The following is an 18496-nucleotide window of genomic DNA, read 5'->3' as shown; positions in this document are numbered from 1 at the left end:
TGTGAGTCTTGTTTGCTGTTCAGAGAAACATTTGCTCAACCAACGAAAACAAAGGCACAAAGTCAAAGAGACCTGAATTCCCTTCTGAGCACCTCTACTGGTTTTGCTGAGTGATCTTTTTCAAGACATTTAGTGTGCTGAACTTTGTGTAGAACAATTTTAGTTCTACTCATTATTCAGCTTCGGTTCTTTTTCATTTTCTTCAAGAGAATAGTCTGCTTTTAACGAAATATAATTGGCTTTTATGTTCCTTCCAACGGTTCATGTACCAGAGAATTTGCAAATATAATATCACATCTAAGGCCTCTAGGAATTTATATAGAGAGAAAAGTGTGGACTGTCAGATGGAGGTTTGTTTTGGTCCCATCTAATACAGGTTTTTTTTTCCTGGCATGTGTATATGTACTTGGTATCTTTTCTAATTGACTTGACTTTCTGATTTCTAATGTAGTTATCAGACCTTCCCTCTTCCCCTCCCATTGGGCTGCTTTTTTGAGGGGCTGCCTATAATGAGATGAGCACATGGGTAGCCATTTGGGAGGTATAGATGATAAAGTAACTTTCTATGCCTGATTTGAACTTCTGGGTCTTTTTGGTTGGCGGTCAGTTCCTTAACCTTGAGCTAAGAGCTTCAGAAACATGTGGAGGTCTTTATTTCAGATTTCTGTTTATTCTGCCTATAGCGGAGCTCTTACAGTTAAACTGTATTAGTATTTCCGGTCTCTTGATGATCCCTTTTAAGTATTAATCTGTCCCACTGCCAGACTCGCTTGTAGGGTAATGTAAATTTGATCAAGTGTCTGGGAGTTTTAGGCCACCCTTACCAGATGTCCAAATTACAGTCATGTGACTTGTTCTTCTTGGTCATGGTAATTGGAGGGAGAATAAGGGAATAAGGATATCAAAATTCATGAATAATTAAAAATATTCATTATTTTGTTCCCAGCTCCAACTTCCCCTTTATACCTTTTGCAGTAGTTTTTGTGGAGGGGGAGAGGCAGAGGGGGGAGCAGAAATCAGATTTTGAATTTTGATTTCAATTTTCATTGACTACTTCTTTGTATTTAGTGTACTCTTTAAACATATTCCTTAGAGGTATAGCAAAATTAATACTGAAGGGGCACTTTCTCTTTCAGTTAGCATACATATATTTTTTGAGGAGACATCGGAAATTCTCCAGTTTGCTTAGAATAAGTGTGATTGCCTGCCAATACTTTTTGCAGTGAATATTCTCTGGTATCCAAAAAAGAAATGTGTGCGTGTGTATTTGGCCATATAGCAAAACTGCTTGGTCTCGAGGTCAATATATAAAATTATCTGAACATTAGTTTTAGTTAAACTTACAAGATTTGCAATTTAAAAATAGTTTGTTCTACCAGGATTTTGGTTCAGTAATTAATGATTTGAGTTTGCAGTTCATTAATTCAGCAGGTATTCATTACGATCAGCTCTGTTTTAAGAGCAGGGACCTTTGTCTGATTTGTTCATTACTCTACCCTGCTGCCCAGGACAGAGCCTGACACGGAGTAGGCCTTCAGTAATATTGGTTGAATGAAACAGTGCATGTCCTCATGGAGTTTACATGCTGGTGTTACACCCACATCTAGCACTGGAAGTTTTCCGGGCCCCAAGAAAAGTAGAATATATAGTCTATATGTTTTAATGCAGCGTATTTGCTGACCTGAGTCGTAGAGTGTACTATTGCAAGGTGGACATCGGGTGGTATTAACAAGGCTCAGGATGTTTTGACACTATCTTGCCTCTCTTATTGGGAATCAGGATGTATTTCCCAGATCCTCCCAGCAGACTTTCTCTTCTCTTGTGGCTGGGACCGGGTCACATAGCCACACAGAAGGCCTTGGAACACAGTTATCTGATAGCAAGGAGTGGACTGACTGACTGGTTGAGTGGGTCTCTTATGTGGAACAGGGTTTTGACATGCTGAGCACATCTGGGATTCAGGGCAAGGGGAAGAGAGTGAAGGACTGACCAGGCCACTAGGAGTGACTCTTCCGAATTGGAGAGTTGAATGTGGGCTCGGCTTAATTTTGTGCAGTGATGTGAATAAAGTGGTTTCTAGGTGTATACAAAGGTAAACTGGAATTTTAACCTATTCAAGAACAAACTTTAATATTAACACTTAGTAAAGTGTTATAAATGAAATAAATTCTTTTAAATTCTTTTCTCTGGAAATACTGAGAGAGTAGTTTATCCTTTCATTTAAAGAATAAAGACCTTTGGGGTGCCTGGGTGACTTGGTTGGTTAAGCATCTGCTTTTGGCTCAGGTCATGATCCCGGGGGCCTGGGATGGAGCCCCGTGTTGGGCTCCCTGCTCAGCAGGGGAGCCTGCTTCTCGCTCTCCCTCTGCCTGCTCCTCCCCCTGCTTGTGCTCTCTCTGTCTGGGGCAAATAAATAAATAAAATCTTAAAAAAAAACAAAAACCAAGGACCTTCTATTTCTTTTTACAAGTATTCAGTAATTCAGAGATTTTTTTTTTAAAGATTTGAGTGAGTGAGCTTGCGGGGGAGGGGCAGAGGGGGAGAGAGAAAGAGAATCTCAAGCAGACTCCCCACTGAGCAGGAAGCCTAATATGGGGCTCAATCCCAGGACCCTGGGATCATGACCTGAGCCAGATTTGGGCAGACACTTAACCGACTGAGCCACCTGGCACCCCTGTTTTAATTAGGCTTTTATTCTTTCATATGAACTAATCTAGTTTAAGGACCTACCAAAATAACATTTTGGAAGAAGTTCATAAATGCTAACACTTAGGTGCCATTTAGACTCCTGGTTACTCACCATTTTACTAGAATAATATAGAACCTTGAAGTTGAATAAATAATAAAGAACTAGAGTATGAATCATCTAGAGCCATCACTTTGTGGTACAGGAGACATATCTCACAGTCGTCCTCACAGCCTGAGCTCTGAGAAAAGCCTGGAAGTCTAGGGGAGTTCAGACTCTGGAATCAGACTGGGGTTCAAATGCTGCCCTTGCTGTTTGCTTACTAAATGAACTGACAGGTTATTTAGCTTCTCTGAACCTCAGTGTTCTCTTCTGTAAAATGGGGAAATCATATATGGGGTAAAAAGAATGGTTAGGTTTAAATAAGATATAATTTGAAGATAGTTCACACTTAACGTTATGCTTACCATACACTGTCGGGCAGCATTTTATTTACTATATAACACACGAGCAGTGCTAGGGACATACAGAGTAGGTACTCAAATATTACTTCTATATTTTAGATAAATGGCTAACAAGCATCTGTTGAGTAGGAATGAAGTTTCTGATTTGTCATTTATATGTGAAGAGACTGAGAAATAGCTAGGAGATTACAGAAGTTCCAAGGCTTTTCATGACTGAACGTAGTCTGTTCATGTAATCATTTTATAATATTGAAATGGGTACATTTTTGGCAGTGTTTATATTGGTAAATCAAATACCTCCTTATTTAATCAGAACAAGACATATTGACTGTTTCAATATGTGCTGATGTAATTAGCTCCTGTAAATATAGCCCATAATCCATGAAAAATGTGATAATATTTGAACTCTAAAAGATTTGCCATTTCTCCAGCTTATAAGATAACATAAAGAGTTGATTTTTAAATGCTTCTGTCATATCTTGGTACAATGAAAGAAAATTTCGAAACTATGACTTAGTGATCTGGTATTTGACGTAGATATGGTACTCGGTACTCTGGTACTGATTAGCAATTGCTAAGGAAACAGGGCTGCGAAGTGGTCATACTTACAGCTGTGAATCAAGGATTTATAAATTGGTTGGTGTGAGATTTCCAGCTTCTTTGTAGTATGAATCAGTTTTTAAAAATTATTTATGCTTGACATTTTTGAAAGACGTGTAGTGAAGAGTTAGAAAAATTGACCTTGATGTTTTAATGGGAAGTTTATGGGTTTTGAAGTTAGGATTTAAAACAATAAAACAGCATAAATTACTGAATTGGTGTGACAAAATTCCTTCATGGATGATCAGTAAACCTAGAAAAAAAGGTGAAGTGTGAGAGCAGGACTGAAGCTGACAAGAAGGTTCCCAAGGTGCGAAATCAGGATGGAAGCCATTCTAGCTATTTCAAAGATTTTTTTAAAAAGATTTTATTTATTTATTTGAGAGTCAGAGAGAGAAAGCATGAATGGGAGGGCGGGGAGCTGAGGGAGAGGGAGAAGCAGGCTCCCCGCTGAGCAGCAGGGAGCCTGACACTAGGCTCATCCCAGAACCCTGGGATCATGACCCACTGAGCCACCCAGGCGCCCTTTGAAGAGTTATTAGTCTTGAATGAAGTATAGCATATGGAAATAGCTTACAAATTGGGAACGCTATTCATATAAAGAGTGTAGTAATTATACTTTTGTTGATGGTAAAAAGTTTTCCCTAAAACTCAGAGAGCAAAACTTTAATAATGAAGAAATTAATCATATTGGTCGATTTTCTATTGAAACCCCTGCTTTTTCTTCCTCAGACCATTCCTCCTTCAGACTTTACCCCCAAGTGGCAATTTCATCCTTTCTATTGCTTAGGCCAAAAAATTGGTGTCAGCTCAGACCCTGCTCTTTCTCTCACACCCCGCATCCAGTTTCCCTTCTACCCTTCTAAATCCCTTTTCACCACCGGACCTGGCAGCTAGCACACTTGCCGGGATTGTTCCAGAATCTAATTTATTGGTCTTCCTGCTTCTGCTCTTGCTCACTTAACAGTCTGTTCTCAACATAGTTGCCAGGGATCCTTTTGAAAGATAGGTCAGATTACGTCCCTCCTCTGCTCAGAATCCCCCAGTGGCTTCCTCAAAACCAAAATCTTCACCGCAGCCTACATGGTTGTATATAATCTGGTGCCTGGTACCTTTGTGAGCTCCCCTCCTAGCGTCTTTGCCTTGATCATTCTGCTCCAACAGCAGTGCCCTCGGAAGTGCCACACAGGCTCCCACTTTGGGATCTTTCCACTTTCCGTCTGGAATGTTCTTCCTCAGGTACCCACTTCCTTATTTCCCTTAGGTTTCCCTTAGGTTATTGGCTAATGCCACCTCATCACTGAGGCCTTGGTTACTCTTTTGAAAGTAGTAACTCCGTGTCTTCCTTCCTTGCCTCATTTCCCCCCCGGACTTTTATTTTTGTTCAGCATACTTTATACTTTATTATTTGTCTTCCCACACTAGATTGTAAGATCCATGAGGGCAGGTTTTCCTTCCCTCTGTTTGTTTACATAGAACAGTATGTGGCAGATAGTATGTGCTCAGTAAATATTTATTGACTAATTGCAGTTCCATGGGCGTTCTTTAGTAACACTACTGTTGACTCATAGAGCCTTCTTTAAACATAACCTCTGATAGTATCTATTAATGTAAGTTCTAAAAAAGTGGTAGTACTAATTCTAAATACTCATATTTAATGGTGGGAAGTGCTGCGTTATAGTTCCCAGCTTCCCTTGTAGTCAGATGGGGTCTGTGTGACTGAATTTTTTTTTTTAATATTTTATTTTTATTTATTTGACAGAGATAGAGACAGCCAGCGAGAGAGGGAACACAAGCAGGGGGAGTGGGAGAGGAAGAAGCAGGCTCATAGCAGAGGAGCCTGATGTGGGGCTCGATTCCACAACGCCGGGATCACGCCCTGAGCCGAAGGCAGACGCCTAACCGCTGTGCCACCCAGGCGCCCCTGTGTGACTGAATTTTAACAATAGAATGTGGGTAGAAGGCCTGTATCAAGGAAACCTCCGTGAGTGATCCCCCTGGACGTGATGATCTGGGGAGCCTGTGTTGAAGGTGCAGAGCTAGGGGGTGGAAGGTGCTTGGCCTGGTGAATTACCGTGTGGAGGAGAGGTGCCTACTTAGCAGGAACACCTGTTTGGACTTCCTCTGAGTGAGAAATACCTATTGGATTAAGCAACTGTAATTTGGAATTTATTGGTCGAAGCATAGCATTCCCTTAACTAGTACAAACCAATGACAGCTAAATTCTCCTTGTTCCATTGCATATTCTAATGGTACCCAGATTTCTTGTCTCTTTTTCGTTCTTGGCTTCTGTATTTAAAGATGGAAATAATGTTATTTTAAAGATTTATTTATTTAACTTAGAGCAGGAGGAGGGGCAGAAGGGAAGGGAGAGGGAGAAGCAGACTCTGCGATAAGTGTGGAGGGCTAGGTGGGGCTCCATCCCACCACCCTGAGATCACGACTAGAGCCAAAACCAAGAGTTCAGACGCTTAATCAACTGCGCCTCCCAGGCGCCCCAAGAAATAATGTTATTTTAAAAGCACAGTTGTGTTCTTAATACAGATGACTTTATTTTTTTATAGCTTGATCGAGATATATTTCATATACCATAAAATTCACTCATTTAAAGTGTACAGTAGTGCAGTGTTTTTTTTTAATTGATGAAGTATAGTTGATATAGAATTAACTTGTACTAGTTTCAGGTGTACAATACAGTTGAGTGGTTTTTATTGAGAGTTGTAGGGCTAGCATGACAATCTAATTTTAGAATGTTTCAGTACCCCCAAAAGAAACTCTGTATACAGTAGTAGTCCCTTCCCATTACTCTATCCCTCTAGCCCTTGGCAGCCTCACTAATCTGCCTTCTGTCTCCATGGACATGCCTGTTCTGGCCATTCTATACAAATGGAAGCATTTACTATTTGGCCTTTTTTTTATTTTTAAACAATTTTTATTTATACTCAATTTAGTTAACATTTACTGTATTATTTGTTACTGATTAGTGATTTGTCAGTTGCATATAACACCCAGTGCTCATTACACAAGTGTCCTCCTTACTGCCCATCACCCAGTTGCCCCTTCCCCCAACCCACCTCCCAATATGTGGCCTTTTATGTTTGACTTCTTTCACTTGGTATATTTTCAAAGTTATCGAAATTATAGCATGTATCATACTTCATTCCTTTTTATGGCTGAATAATATTCCATTATATTAGATGTACCACATTTTATTTATCCATCCATCAGTTGATGGACATTTGGGTTGTTTCATACCTTTTGTCTGTTATGAGTCACGCCGTGACCTTTCCTGTATGTGTTTTGTGTGGACATGTTTTCAGTTCTCTTGGGAATACACCAAGGAGTGGAATTGCTGGGTCATATGGTAACTTGATGTTTGACATCTTGAGGAACTACCAGATTGATGGTAGCATTTTACATTCGCCACCAGTGTTGCCTTTATGTGTTATCACCCCCAGAGGAGTAAGGTCCCTGGTAAATACCATAGTTCCTCTAGGGCTGCAGGCATGAGATGCTCCCAGAGTGGTCTGGGAGTGGCAAGCAGTGTGCCTTATCTCCTGCTGCCCTCTCTTGCTTGCTCCCTCGCTTCTGTGGCCTCTACTCCCTCGGCTTCTTGCCGTTCTTGGAATACAGCTCATATGCTCTTACTGCAGGCCTCTGTGCTGGCTTTTCCCTCTGCTTGGCATGCTCTTTCCTTCCATGTCTTCTTCAGGTCTTTGTCCTCTTTCATATTTGTACAGGGCCCAACACATAGTAGGTTTCTGGTAAATATTTGTTGAAAAAATGAATAAATATCCATTTTAATAAATACAGTTTCTTTTTCTTAAAATAAAAATTTGTTATAGAAATACACATGTGAATACATTGTCATCCTAAAAAATTTATCCAGTGCAGATATAGCAAAAATTCCCTTTTGCTCTGTACCTGAGTCTGTCTCATAACCACTGATAGTGACTTGGATATATTTTCCCAGACCATTTTAAAGACTTCTGCATGTATGTATGTGTACCTGTAGAAATACATAGTTTTGTGTGTGTTTGAGTATATGTACATATACAGATACCGGCATACCTTGGAGACTGTGCATTCGCTTCCAGACCACCCTAATAAAGTAAGTATCACAATAAAGTGAGTTACAGGAATTTTTTGGCTTCCTAGTATATATAAAAGTTATGTTTACAGTATATTATAACCTGGTAAGTATGCAATAGCATTATATCTCCAAAAAGCAGTGTACATACCTTACTTTTAAAATATTGCTAAAAAATGCTAACCATCATCTGAGTTTCAGCAAGTCATAATCACTAATCATAGGTCATAATAACAAATATAATAACACAAAGTTTGATATATTGCCAGAGTTACCAAAATGTGACACAGAGACACAAAGTGAGTGTAAGTTCTTGGAAAAAGTGGCACCGATAGACTTGCTCGACATAGGGTTGCCACAGACCTTCAATGTGTAAAAGCTGCAGTATCCTCAGAGCACAGTAAAGTGAACGGCAATGAAATGAGGTCATGCCTGCGTGTGTGTGAACCACTGTCTGTCCCCAACTGTGGAGCACCCCCAGCATAAGCTCCGTCCCTGTGCAGCTATCCACCCCCCAGCCTAAGCTCTGTCCCTATGAAGCCATCCCATTCTTTTTAACACTCATGATAGGGAGGTGCCCCGATCTACTGATGGATGTTAGATCTTCATTTCTCCCTTAGTGTGGACAGTGTTCAAGCACACATTGAGGCCCTTGCATTATACACATGGGGGTGTTTCTCCATGTATGCCCCGGAAGAGACGACAGTTTCATCTCTTTCCTTGAAAATGTTATGCTGCGTATTTCTTTATTTTCTTTGGGTATTTTTCTGAAGTACAGATTGGAAGTGGAATTGTGTGGTTGTAGAGAATGCAAGTTAAAATTTTTGGTGGGGGGCGCCTGGATGGCACAGCGGTTAAGCGTCTGCCTTCGGCTCAGGGCGTGATCCTGGCGTTATGGGGTTGAGCCCCACATCGGGCTCCTCTGCTGGGAGCCTGCTTCTTCCTCTCCCACGCCCCCTGCTTGTGTTCCCTCTCTCGCTGGCTGTCTCTATCTCTGTCGAATAAATAAATAAAATCTTTAAAAAAAATTTTTTTTTGGTGGAACAAAATTTCTCTCTAAAAGGGTTGTAGCCATTTGTGCTCTTCAACTAGTAATGACAGCATCCATTTCTCTATATGTTTTCACCTGTTTTGGATGTTCCTAATCTTTTATTTTTGCCAGTCTGAGTGAGAACTCATTTTAGCCCTTGACATTGAACATATTTTCGTATGCTTATTATTTGCGTTTCTTCTCTAAAATTCCTGTTCGTACCTGACTTTTTTCTCCATTAGGTTTGGCCTTTTTTCTTTATTGATGCTTTCTGTGATTTATTTCTGTGATTTGTTGATGCTTTCTGTGATTATGACTATTAATCCTTTATGTATTATATATGCTGCAAATATTTTCTTCTAGTCTGTGGCTTGGTTTTTAAAGTTGTTTATGGTATCTTTCTGCTAATCAGAAGTTTTAAATGTTTTTGAATATTCCATTTTATGGCCTCCTTGCTTAGAGATGTCTGTGCTGTCCCAGGGTTTAAAACCATATTCCCGGGGTGCCTGGGTGGCGCAGTCGTTAAGCATCTGCCTTCGGCTCAGGGCGTGATCCTAGCGTTCTGGGATCGAGGCCCACATCAGGCTCCTCCACTGGGAGCCTGCTTCTTCCTCTCCCACTCCCCCTGCTTGTGTTCCCTCTCTCGCTGGCTGTCTCTCTCTGTCAAGTAAATAAATAAAATCTTAAAAAAAATAAAATAAAACCATATTCCCAATTTGTTTGGAGTCTTGTTTTCATGGTTTGCTCTTTTAATTCACCTGGAATTTATTTATGTGGCAGCATGAAGTAAGGATCCAGTGCTTTTCCTCTTAGAATGGATAGCCAGTTCTTTAACACTCTGTGTGTGTTTGTCCTTTCACAATTGATATTGGATGCCATTTTATCACCTACTGTATCCTCATATGAATGCATTGTTTCTCAGCCTCATTCTACTTTATTGACGTATTTGTCTTTTCTTGCACTAGTACCATACTATCTTAATGTTTTGGTAGAAGAAACTAGCCTCATTATCATCTTTTACAAAAATGTGGCTGGGTTGTACATTTTCTCTTTTAGATGCATTTTTAAATTAGCTTTTTATTTTATTTCATATATTTTTTTAAGATTTATTTATTTCTTTTGGAGAGAGAGAGCCAGCTAGTGGGGAGGGGTAGAGGGGGAGAGAGAGAGAGAGAGAATCTCAAGCAGACTCCCCACTGAGTGTGGAGCCTGGCACAGGGCTGGATCCCATAACCCTGAGATCATGACCTGAGCCAAAACCAAAAGTTGGATGCTTAACTGACTGAGCCACCCAGGCACCCCTTAAATTAGCATTTTAAAATAAAATACCTTCTTGGGATTTTGATTAGAAAGAAAAACATTTCTCTAACACAGTTTTTAATGGCTGTGTAGTATTACATTGTGTATGCTTATGCCATATTTTAGTTAAAAATTTCTCTTGTTAGTTCAAAACAACCCTTTTAAAATCCTGCCTCATTTAGCTTCTTAAATTGAGATATAAATAGAACATTGTATTAATCCAAGGTCTACAACGTAATGATTTATTTATTTATTTTTTTTAAAGATTTTATTTATTTATTCGACAGAGATAGAGACAGCCAGCGAGAGAGGGAACACAAGCAGGGGAAGTGGGAGAGGAAGAAGCAGGCTCATAGCAGAGGAGCCTGATGTGGGGCTCGATCCCATAACGCCAGGATCACGCCCTGAGCCGAAGGCAGATGCTTAACCGCTGTGCCACCCAGGCGCCCCTACAACGTAATGATTTAATACATAAATATATTGCAAAATGATGACCACAGTAAGTTTTGGTAACATTCATCCCACATATAGTTACAAAAACTTTTTTTCTTATGATGAGAACCTTGAAGATTTACTCTCTTAGCAACTTTCAAATATGTGATACAGTGTTGTTAACTGTAGTCATCATGCTGCACTTTACATCTTCAGGACACATTTATTTTATAACTGAAATTGGTACCTTTTGACCACTCTCACCCGTCTTGCCCACCCCTCGCCCCTGGCAAGCACCAATCTGTTCTCTGTATCTATGAGTTTGGGGTGGGTTTTTTTCTTTTTTCTTTTCTTTTTTTTATTCCATGTGTGAGATCATACAGCATTTGTTTTTCTCTGTTTAACTTATTTCACTTAGCGTACTGCTCTCAAGGTCCATCCGTGTTGTTGCAAATGGCAGGATTTTCTTCTTTTTTATATCTGAAGATTTCTGAATATTTTTATACTCTGAAGAATATTCCATTGTGTATATGTGTGTGTATACCCCTTTTTTTAATCTGTTCATCCATCAGTGAACACTTAAGTTGCTTCCATGTCTTAGCTCTTGTAGATAATGCTGCAGTGAATAGGGGAGCGTAGATAGCTTTTTGAGTTCATGTTTTTGCTTCCTTTGAATAAATACCCAGAAGGGAGATTGCTGGATCATATGTTTTTTGTATTTTTAATTTTCCAAGGAACCCCCTAACTGTTTTCCACAGTAGCTGCAACCAATTCCCATACCCACCAACAATGCACGTGGGCTTCCCTTTTCCCACATCCTTGCCAACGTTTGCTATCTTGTCTTTCTGATAATAGCATTCTGACAGGTGTGAGGCGATATCTCATTGCGGTTTTGATTTGCATTTTCCTGACAGTGATGTTGAACACCTTTAAAAAAATTTAGGGTATTCTTGAGTTCTGGATTTTGTTTAAAAGTTTTATTGGTTTTATAAATTCATTAGTACTGATTTGTTCAACTGAGATATATGTGCCTTGTGTTGGGTTTACATAATCATGGAAAAGTTAAGTTAGGGTCAGATTTAATTTAGATGTTGTGAGTGGCTAAGATTGACTTTATTAGACTTAATTTATTTTTTAAATTTCCCTAGTTAGACATGGAGCAGTGGCTTAAAAACAACAGCAATAAACAACTTAATGAAACAATGGAAGATGTCTATCCCTAATAATCAAATTACATTGACATTTGACAGATGGAAGCAAAACATTTAATTTAGATAGCCAGTCAGATGGGATGTGTACAAGGTCAGGGAGTAATGATTGACTGTTGTAGAGAGTGAAAAGCCAGTAGGAATCTACATCTGTTGGGGAATGAAAAAATACAGTGACTGTACCACAGGCATTTGCTGCCAAGGGCATTTACTTTACAGATATGCCCAAAATGGAGCATCGAATTTGCTGAATTGCTTGCATTTACCATATTTAACAGCATGCTTGAAATTATTACTGGACTTCCATCTGTTAAGGTGAGGGATAGGAGTGAAAATTTAAACATTTCAGTGGGAATTTCCCTTTTAACTACCTGGTAAATACTTACTGAATTAAAATATTTTCTTGCAACTACTATGCGGACTGGATACATACCTCTAGACCTACAACTGAGTCTCTTTCCTTCTTCCTAAGTGCTTTAAAAGTTATTTATGTTGGATCTGTTAAATGATTTTGGCTGAGGATCTCTCCAACAGAAATCTCTCTTGCATTATTGTAACTTTATCACATAATAAATGCTCTTACTCAGTGTTTAGTCTTAGCCTTCAAAACAAAGTGCATTAACATGAAGCGGGCTAGTAGAGGCTTAGGGTGTGGACTGCATGTGTAAGCCAAAACAAGATGAAGGCTGGTTGTTGTTCATATGGCTTTTGGGTCTTTTAAAAGAGCTGTTAAAAGGGAAGTATTCCATGGTCTTACACTGATGCATCTCCAAAAATGAAACAGTGAATTCAGTTTCATTTTATTCTGTTTGGGTTTCATTTTCATTTTGTGTGTGTGTGTGTGTGTTTGAACTCAAAGCTTATTTGTACACTTAGCTTTTAGTATGGCTCATGCGGGCTTCAGTATGTCTTCTTAGAGCCCTTTGTAAGCATCTAGGCACTGTTTATTTCACTGAAATATTCTAAATAAGATGAGCAAGGTTCAGATCAGTTAGTTCATGAGAACTTATTTAAATGAATAACTCTAATGTGTCCTGGTCACCACAGAGGAATTATAATACCAAAATCAATGATAAAATGAAAGTAAAACAGTTTAATATGAATAGGAAATAAATGAAATAAAAGGAAATAAATGAAAAATGAATTTCCATATTCTAAGCTGCCGGATATTTTACTGGTTCCCCCCCCCTCATTGCATAGAAAGAGAGCATGCTAGCAATAAAGAGATCTAACAGATGTTCCACAGCAAAAGTCCTCATTAGTTTATTTCTCATAGTCCTGTTAAGATGATGAACTGATTGCTCATTGGTTAAAATCTTAGTGATGCTGTAAGATTGAAAAAATAGGAGCATCTGAGTGGCACAGTCAGTTAAGCATCTGCCTTCTGCTCAGGTCATGATCCCAGAGTCCTGGGATCAAATCCCGCTTTGGGCTTCTTGCTCAGCAGGAAGTCTGCTTCTCCCACTGCCTGCTTGTCCCCCTACCTGTGCACGCTCTCTCTCTCTCTGACAAATAAGTAAATAAAATCTTTTTTTTTTATAAAGATTTTATTTATTTATTCGACAGAGATAGAGACAGCCAGCGAGAGAGGGAACACACACAAGCAGGGGGAGTGGGAGAGGAAGAAGCAGGCTCCCAGCAGAGCCAGGAGCCCGATGTGGGGCTCGATCCCACAACGCCGGGATCACGCCCTGAGCTGAAGGCAGACGCTTAACCGCTGTGCCACCCAGGCGCCCCTAAGTAAATAAAATCTTAAAAAAAAAATATCACAGCCTTAGCTTTCAGCTTCATAAGACTTGTGGTTTTCCCAACTCTCTCTTGTCCTTGGCTTTGAAGTTTCACTTATTTTATATATATGATATATATATATGTGTGTGTGTGTGTGTGTGTGTGTGTGTGTGTATTCTCAGGTTGCACTAGGTGGCTCTCTGCACAAAATGCACTGGCATATTCCAAGGGTTTACGAACATAAGCAGTGGATGACATGTTCAAAGCCTAGTGAACCAGCAGGTATTTATGTAGCCTTGGCTTTGCTACATCAAACCCATGATGGAATAGCAGGGTGTTCTCTGTAGAGATGATGCACTCAGTGCTGGAGGAACGTGAATCAGTCAACATTGAATAGAGTAGACATTAACTCAGCATTTATCACGCAGCCAGCTCTATGCTGAGTGCTGTTCACGGATTGTCTTACTTATCTTCATAGCATTCCTCTGAAGTAGGTACAGTACGGTTATCCCTCTTTTACAAATGATGCCATTGGCACAAATGAGTTAAGTCATTTGTTAAAAGTCACAAATGTAGGAGTGCCTGGGTGGCTCAGTCAGTTGGGCATCTGACTTTGGCTCAGGTCTTGATCTCGGGGTCCTGGGACCAAGCCCCACATCGGTCTCTGTGCTCAGCTGGGAGTCTGTTTGTCCCTCTGTCTCTCCCTCTGCCCCTCCCCCTGTACTCTCTCTCAAATAAATAAAATCTTTTTTAAAAAGTCACAAATGTAGTCAGACAGTGGACATGGGATTTTTAAAAGTTAATGTAAATAATGTCCTTCATTTGCTTTTTCTACTCAGCGGTATAGACAACATTCCCATGTGCTTTTATGAATCTACCTAAATTCTAATGATTGTAGAGTGTTTCCTAGTATAAGTGTATCGTAATGTATGTGGCCATCCCATTCCCATTTGGTAGAAATATAGGTTGGTCTCTGATTTCTTACTATTAAAGATAATACTGCAGCAAGCATCCTTGGTTATGAAGCCTCCCACACATGTGTTTTGTATGAAAGATTCTTAATACCAGCATTACTGCTCAAAGAGTTTGTGTCTTTTAAATCTTTATAAGTTAAATTATTTTTCATTAAATTCTTCTCCAAAAAGGTGGAACCAATCTACTCTGAAGTTCGTCCGCCTTCCTTGCCAACACTGGACTTTTAGTTTTAAAAATCATACCAATCTGAAAGGTCAAAAAGTCGTATATAATTAAAAATTATTTTCCTCATTCCTAATGAGATTGAACACATTTTTATGAGCTTTAACTCTTGATTTTTTAATGTGGATCAGTTACATATTTTGCCCATTTTTCTTTGTTGTTGTTGAATTAACAGGAGCTTGTATATGGAAATGAACCCATTATATGTTGCAAGTATTTTCACCCATCTCCATTGTCTTTTTTATTTATTTATTTTTAGTGAAGTATAATTGACAAATAATTTTCTGTTAGTTTCCGGGGTACAACATAATGATTCAATGTTTGTATACATTGCAAAATGGTCACCAAAATCAGTCTAGTTAATATCCATTACCATACATAGTTACAAAAAATAAATCTGTTTTCTTGTGATGAGAACTTTTAAGATATACTGTCTTACCTTTGAATTTTATTTATGGTGTCTTTTGCCATGTAGAAATTTTATGCTTGCGTATTTTCTTTGCTGTCATTCCCTATGGTTTCTCTATTTGGGTCCAGAGTGATCTTTTTTAAAACACAGATTTGATCATTTCCTTATGCTTAAAGAAACCCCCAGTTGCTTCCCATTGAGAGGCAGTAAAATACAGTGCTTGAGGACAGGGAATATAGACATCTCGCTTGGTTTGAAACCTGGTTCTCGTACCTCCTTGCTGTGGAGCCCTGGGAAGGTCACGTACCTGTTCTGTGCCTGGGCAGGGTGGGGAGGAACTGCAGGTGGGAATGAAGTATTTTTCAGGGTAACGGAAATATTCTAAAACTGCATGTAGTGGTTACACAACTCTGTAAATTTACTCAAAACTATAAAATATATACTTTTTAAAATGGGAAATTTTGGTATGTGAATTATAATAAAGCTGTTTTAAAAAAATAAATGGGTTCAGAGCTTATTTTGGAGATGTTCCCTTTATAAGTGTAGCTATAAACTTTTGGGTTCTACATAACATTCTAGATAAATGGAGTGAAAAACTAGATAATATATCCTTGATCTTATTCATTGGATAAGACAGAGTATTGAAAGCTCCCTTTTTCCTTCAGGAGTTCGTTAGGAATTAAGAGTTTTTGTGGGTAGGAGTCATGGTGCTAAATATTTCTTCTAAGGTTAAAGAGTGATTCATATACATGTTAGTTGTGATTTTTAGATATCAAGATCTTAATAGTGCTGTCTCTGCATACACACACACACACACACACTCACTCACTCTCACACTCACACTCACATTTACGTACACAGTCTCCAAAATTAGGAAAGGTATCCATTTTTTCTCTAATCCCCTCTGTTCTGCCAGTGTGTGTCTGTCTCATGTGCCCTCCCAACTCACTGGAGTGCCAGGTCTTATGAATGAGTAAACACACTTGGGCTTCAGGCTGTTTATGTGTTCTTTTTCATTTTCTAGCACTTTCATTTGGACCCTTGGATGCCCATTGAGCAGATGCTTGAGACCTGCAAATAATCTTCAGATCGTAGCAGAAGCATAAGGCCTGTCCTTTGTGTGGGGAGGAGACAGCCCATGCTCCGTGGAAATGAACGGGGAGCAGCAGCTTGATGCAGGTATTGGTTTTGCTGAGCAGAATTCATTTTTCATAGTGCAGAATTCTCCTATGTATCTGTGTTGTCTGACTGGTCTTTCTACCACCGAATGGGAAGCTCTTTAAAGATGTCAGTTCTTTCCCTGGCAGAGAACCTGGCACTAGGGGTACTTAGAATGTTTGCTGAAAAAGCAAGTAACTTTGATGAACAGATGTCTTTAAAAATTTTAATTTTGATAGTTCCTTTTGAATTATTTTGAAATAATTATAGATTCATGAGAAGTTGCAAAGATGGTACTGACAGGTCCTGTGTACCCTTCACCCAGTTTCTACCATCGGTTACATCTCCTGTGATATAGTAAAGTATAAAAGCCAGGGAATTGACCTATGTATAAAGTATATGTAGTTCTCTGTCGTTTTATCGCATGTGGCTTCCCTTAACCCTCACTTTAGTCAAGATACAGAACTGTTCCATTACCACAAAGAGCTTTTCTCTACTACCCCCGTCATCTACCCGCCCCTCCCCCCAACCTTATCTCACCCCAGGCAACTGTTAGTCTATTCTCCATCTCTGTGTCATTTCAGGAATGTTACGTAAATAGAATCACATACATAGTAGGTGAGTTTTTGATATTTTCTCTTTTCACTCAAGATAATGCCCTTGAGAGCTATCCAGATTCGTGCGTGTTATCAGTTCCCTTTTATTGCCCAGTACTGTTCCATGGGTGTGCTGCAGCTTGGTTAACTGTTCATCTACTGTAGCACATGTGGTTGCTTCCGGTTTTTAGCTATTACAAGTAAAGCTGCTGTGAGCAATCGTTTTAAGATTAAGATTTCATTTTTCTGGGGTAGATGCCCAGGAGCACAATTGCTGGATCCTGTGTTTGATAAAGAAACAGCCAAACTACTTTCCAGAGGGGCTGTACATTCTTACCAGCAATGGATGAGAGATCTGGTTGCTTCACATCCCCTCTGCCATTTGGTATTGTCATTGTTTTTCAGTTTTGATTTTGATCTGTATGCTTTGTATGGCTGTTTAGTGGATGCCCTCGGTATAACACTATCTATACATAACATACTTTCCTGGTGTCATCATTTTATTAATTTGAGCCAAGTTTGGAAACTTTACCTACTTTTATATCTCTTTACCTTTATAATTGTCTTAATATTTCCTCTACAGACTTTGAGAACCACATCAGACACTGTTAAAATTTTGCCTCAAACTGTCAAACATAATTTAAAGTCAGAAGGAGGGGGAAAATGTATTATATTTTCCATTATTCTTACTCTTGAAATTGTCCCTTATTCCTTCCTGATTTTCTGAGATTCCTTCTTCTGTCATTCCATTTCTGTTTATAGAATTCTTTCAGCCTTTTTTTTTTTAGGGTCGATCTGCTAGTGATAAAATATTTTACCTTCCTATGACAGTGCCTTGATTTCCCTATTCATTATTGAAGGATATTTTTGCTGGAAATGGAATTCTGGGTAAAAAATTCTTTTCTTTCATCTCTTGAAAAATACCGTGCGTTCTGGCCTCCATGGTTTCCGATGAGAAATCTATTCACGTTGGAATCCCCTCTCCTCCATTCACCTTAAGAGAGGTATTGTTTCTCTTGGCTGCTTTCAAGATTTTGACTCTTGGTGTATCTTTGCATGTGTTTCCTTGGGTTTATCTCGTTTCAGGTTTTCTTAGTTTCTTGAATCTTATGTCTTTTGCCAAAATTGGAAAATTGTCAGCCATTATTTCTTCAAATACTTTTTCAGCCCTGTTCTCTTTCTCTTTTTCTGGGACTCTGCAGGTCCTAGTGTTAGATCTTTTATTGCTGTTCCACACTCTTTGCATTTTTTTCAGTGTTTTCTTTCTGTTGTTTAGATTGGGTGTTTTCTTTTGCTCTGTCTGTAATTTTAGTCATTCTTCCCTCTGTCCTTCTTATTCTGCTAAGGGGCTCACTATGGAGTTTTCTCATGGTTATTATATTTTCAATTCCAAAAATTTCTATTTTGAGCTAAAGAGGGAAGAGAATGGGAATAGCCCCAGCTTGAGCCTCAACCCTGCTCTTCTAACCAGGTCCAGTAGCTTGTCTTGAATAGTTAACTTTTCAGTTTGTTGTGTGCCTTCAGCTAAATTCACAACTTTGAAATAGTTGATTTTCATCATTTTTAGCCAGTGTTTTTGCTATTTTTCTGGGAGAGTGG

At 39.1% G+C, this 18496-nt stretch overlaps 1 protein-coding gene across 4 annotated transcripts in view; it reads left to right on the top strand.

Moving 5' to 3' along the window:
• The window catches only part of SFMBT1 (Scm like with four mbt domains 1), a 117416-nt gene that overhangs the window by 45988 nt on the left and 52932 nt on the right, over positions 1–18496 (top strand). For all 4 annotated transcript variants that reach the window (XM_034658467.1, XM_034658466.1, XM_034658465.1 and 1 more), the window contains one exon: positions 16168–16322. In XM_034658467.1, coding sequence (XP_034514358.1) covers positions 16295–16322 — 28 coding nt within the window. In that variant the 5' untranslated portion in view covers positions 16168–16294. The remainder of the gene's footprint in view (positions 1–16167; positions 16323–18496) is intronic.

The sequence above is a fragment of the Ailuropoda melanoleuca genome, chromosome 4, assembly GCF_002007445.2.
Source record: "Ailuropoda melanoleuca isolate Jingjing chromosome 4, ASM200744v2, whole genome shotgun sequence".
Classification (NCBI taxonomy): Eukaryota; Metazoa; Chordata; class Mammalia; order Carnivora; family Ursidae; genus Ailuropoda; species Ailuropoda melanoleuca.
This window is presented reverse-complemented; position numbering and strand designations above follow the sequence as displayed.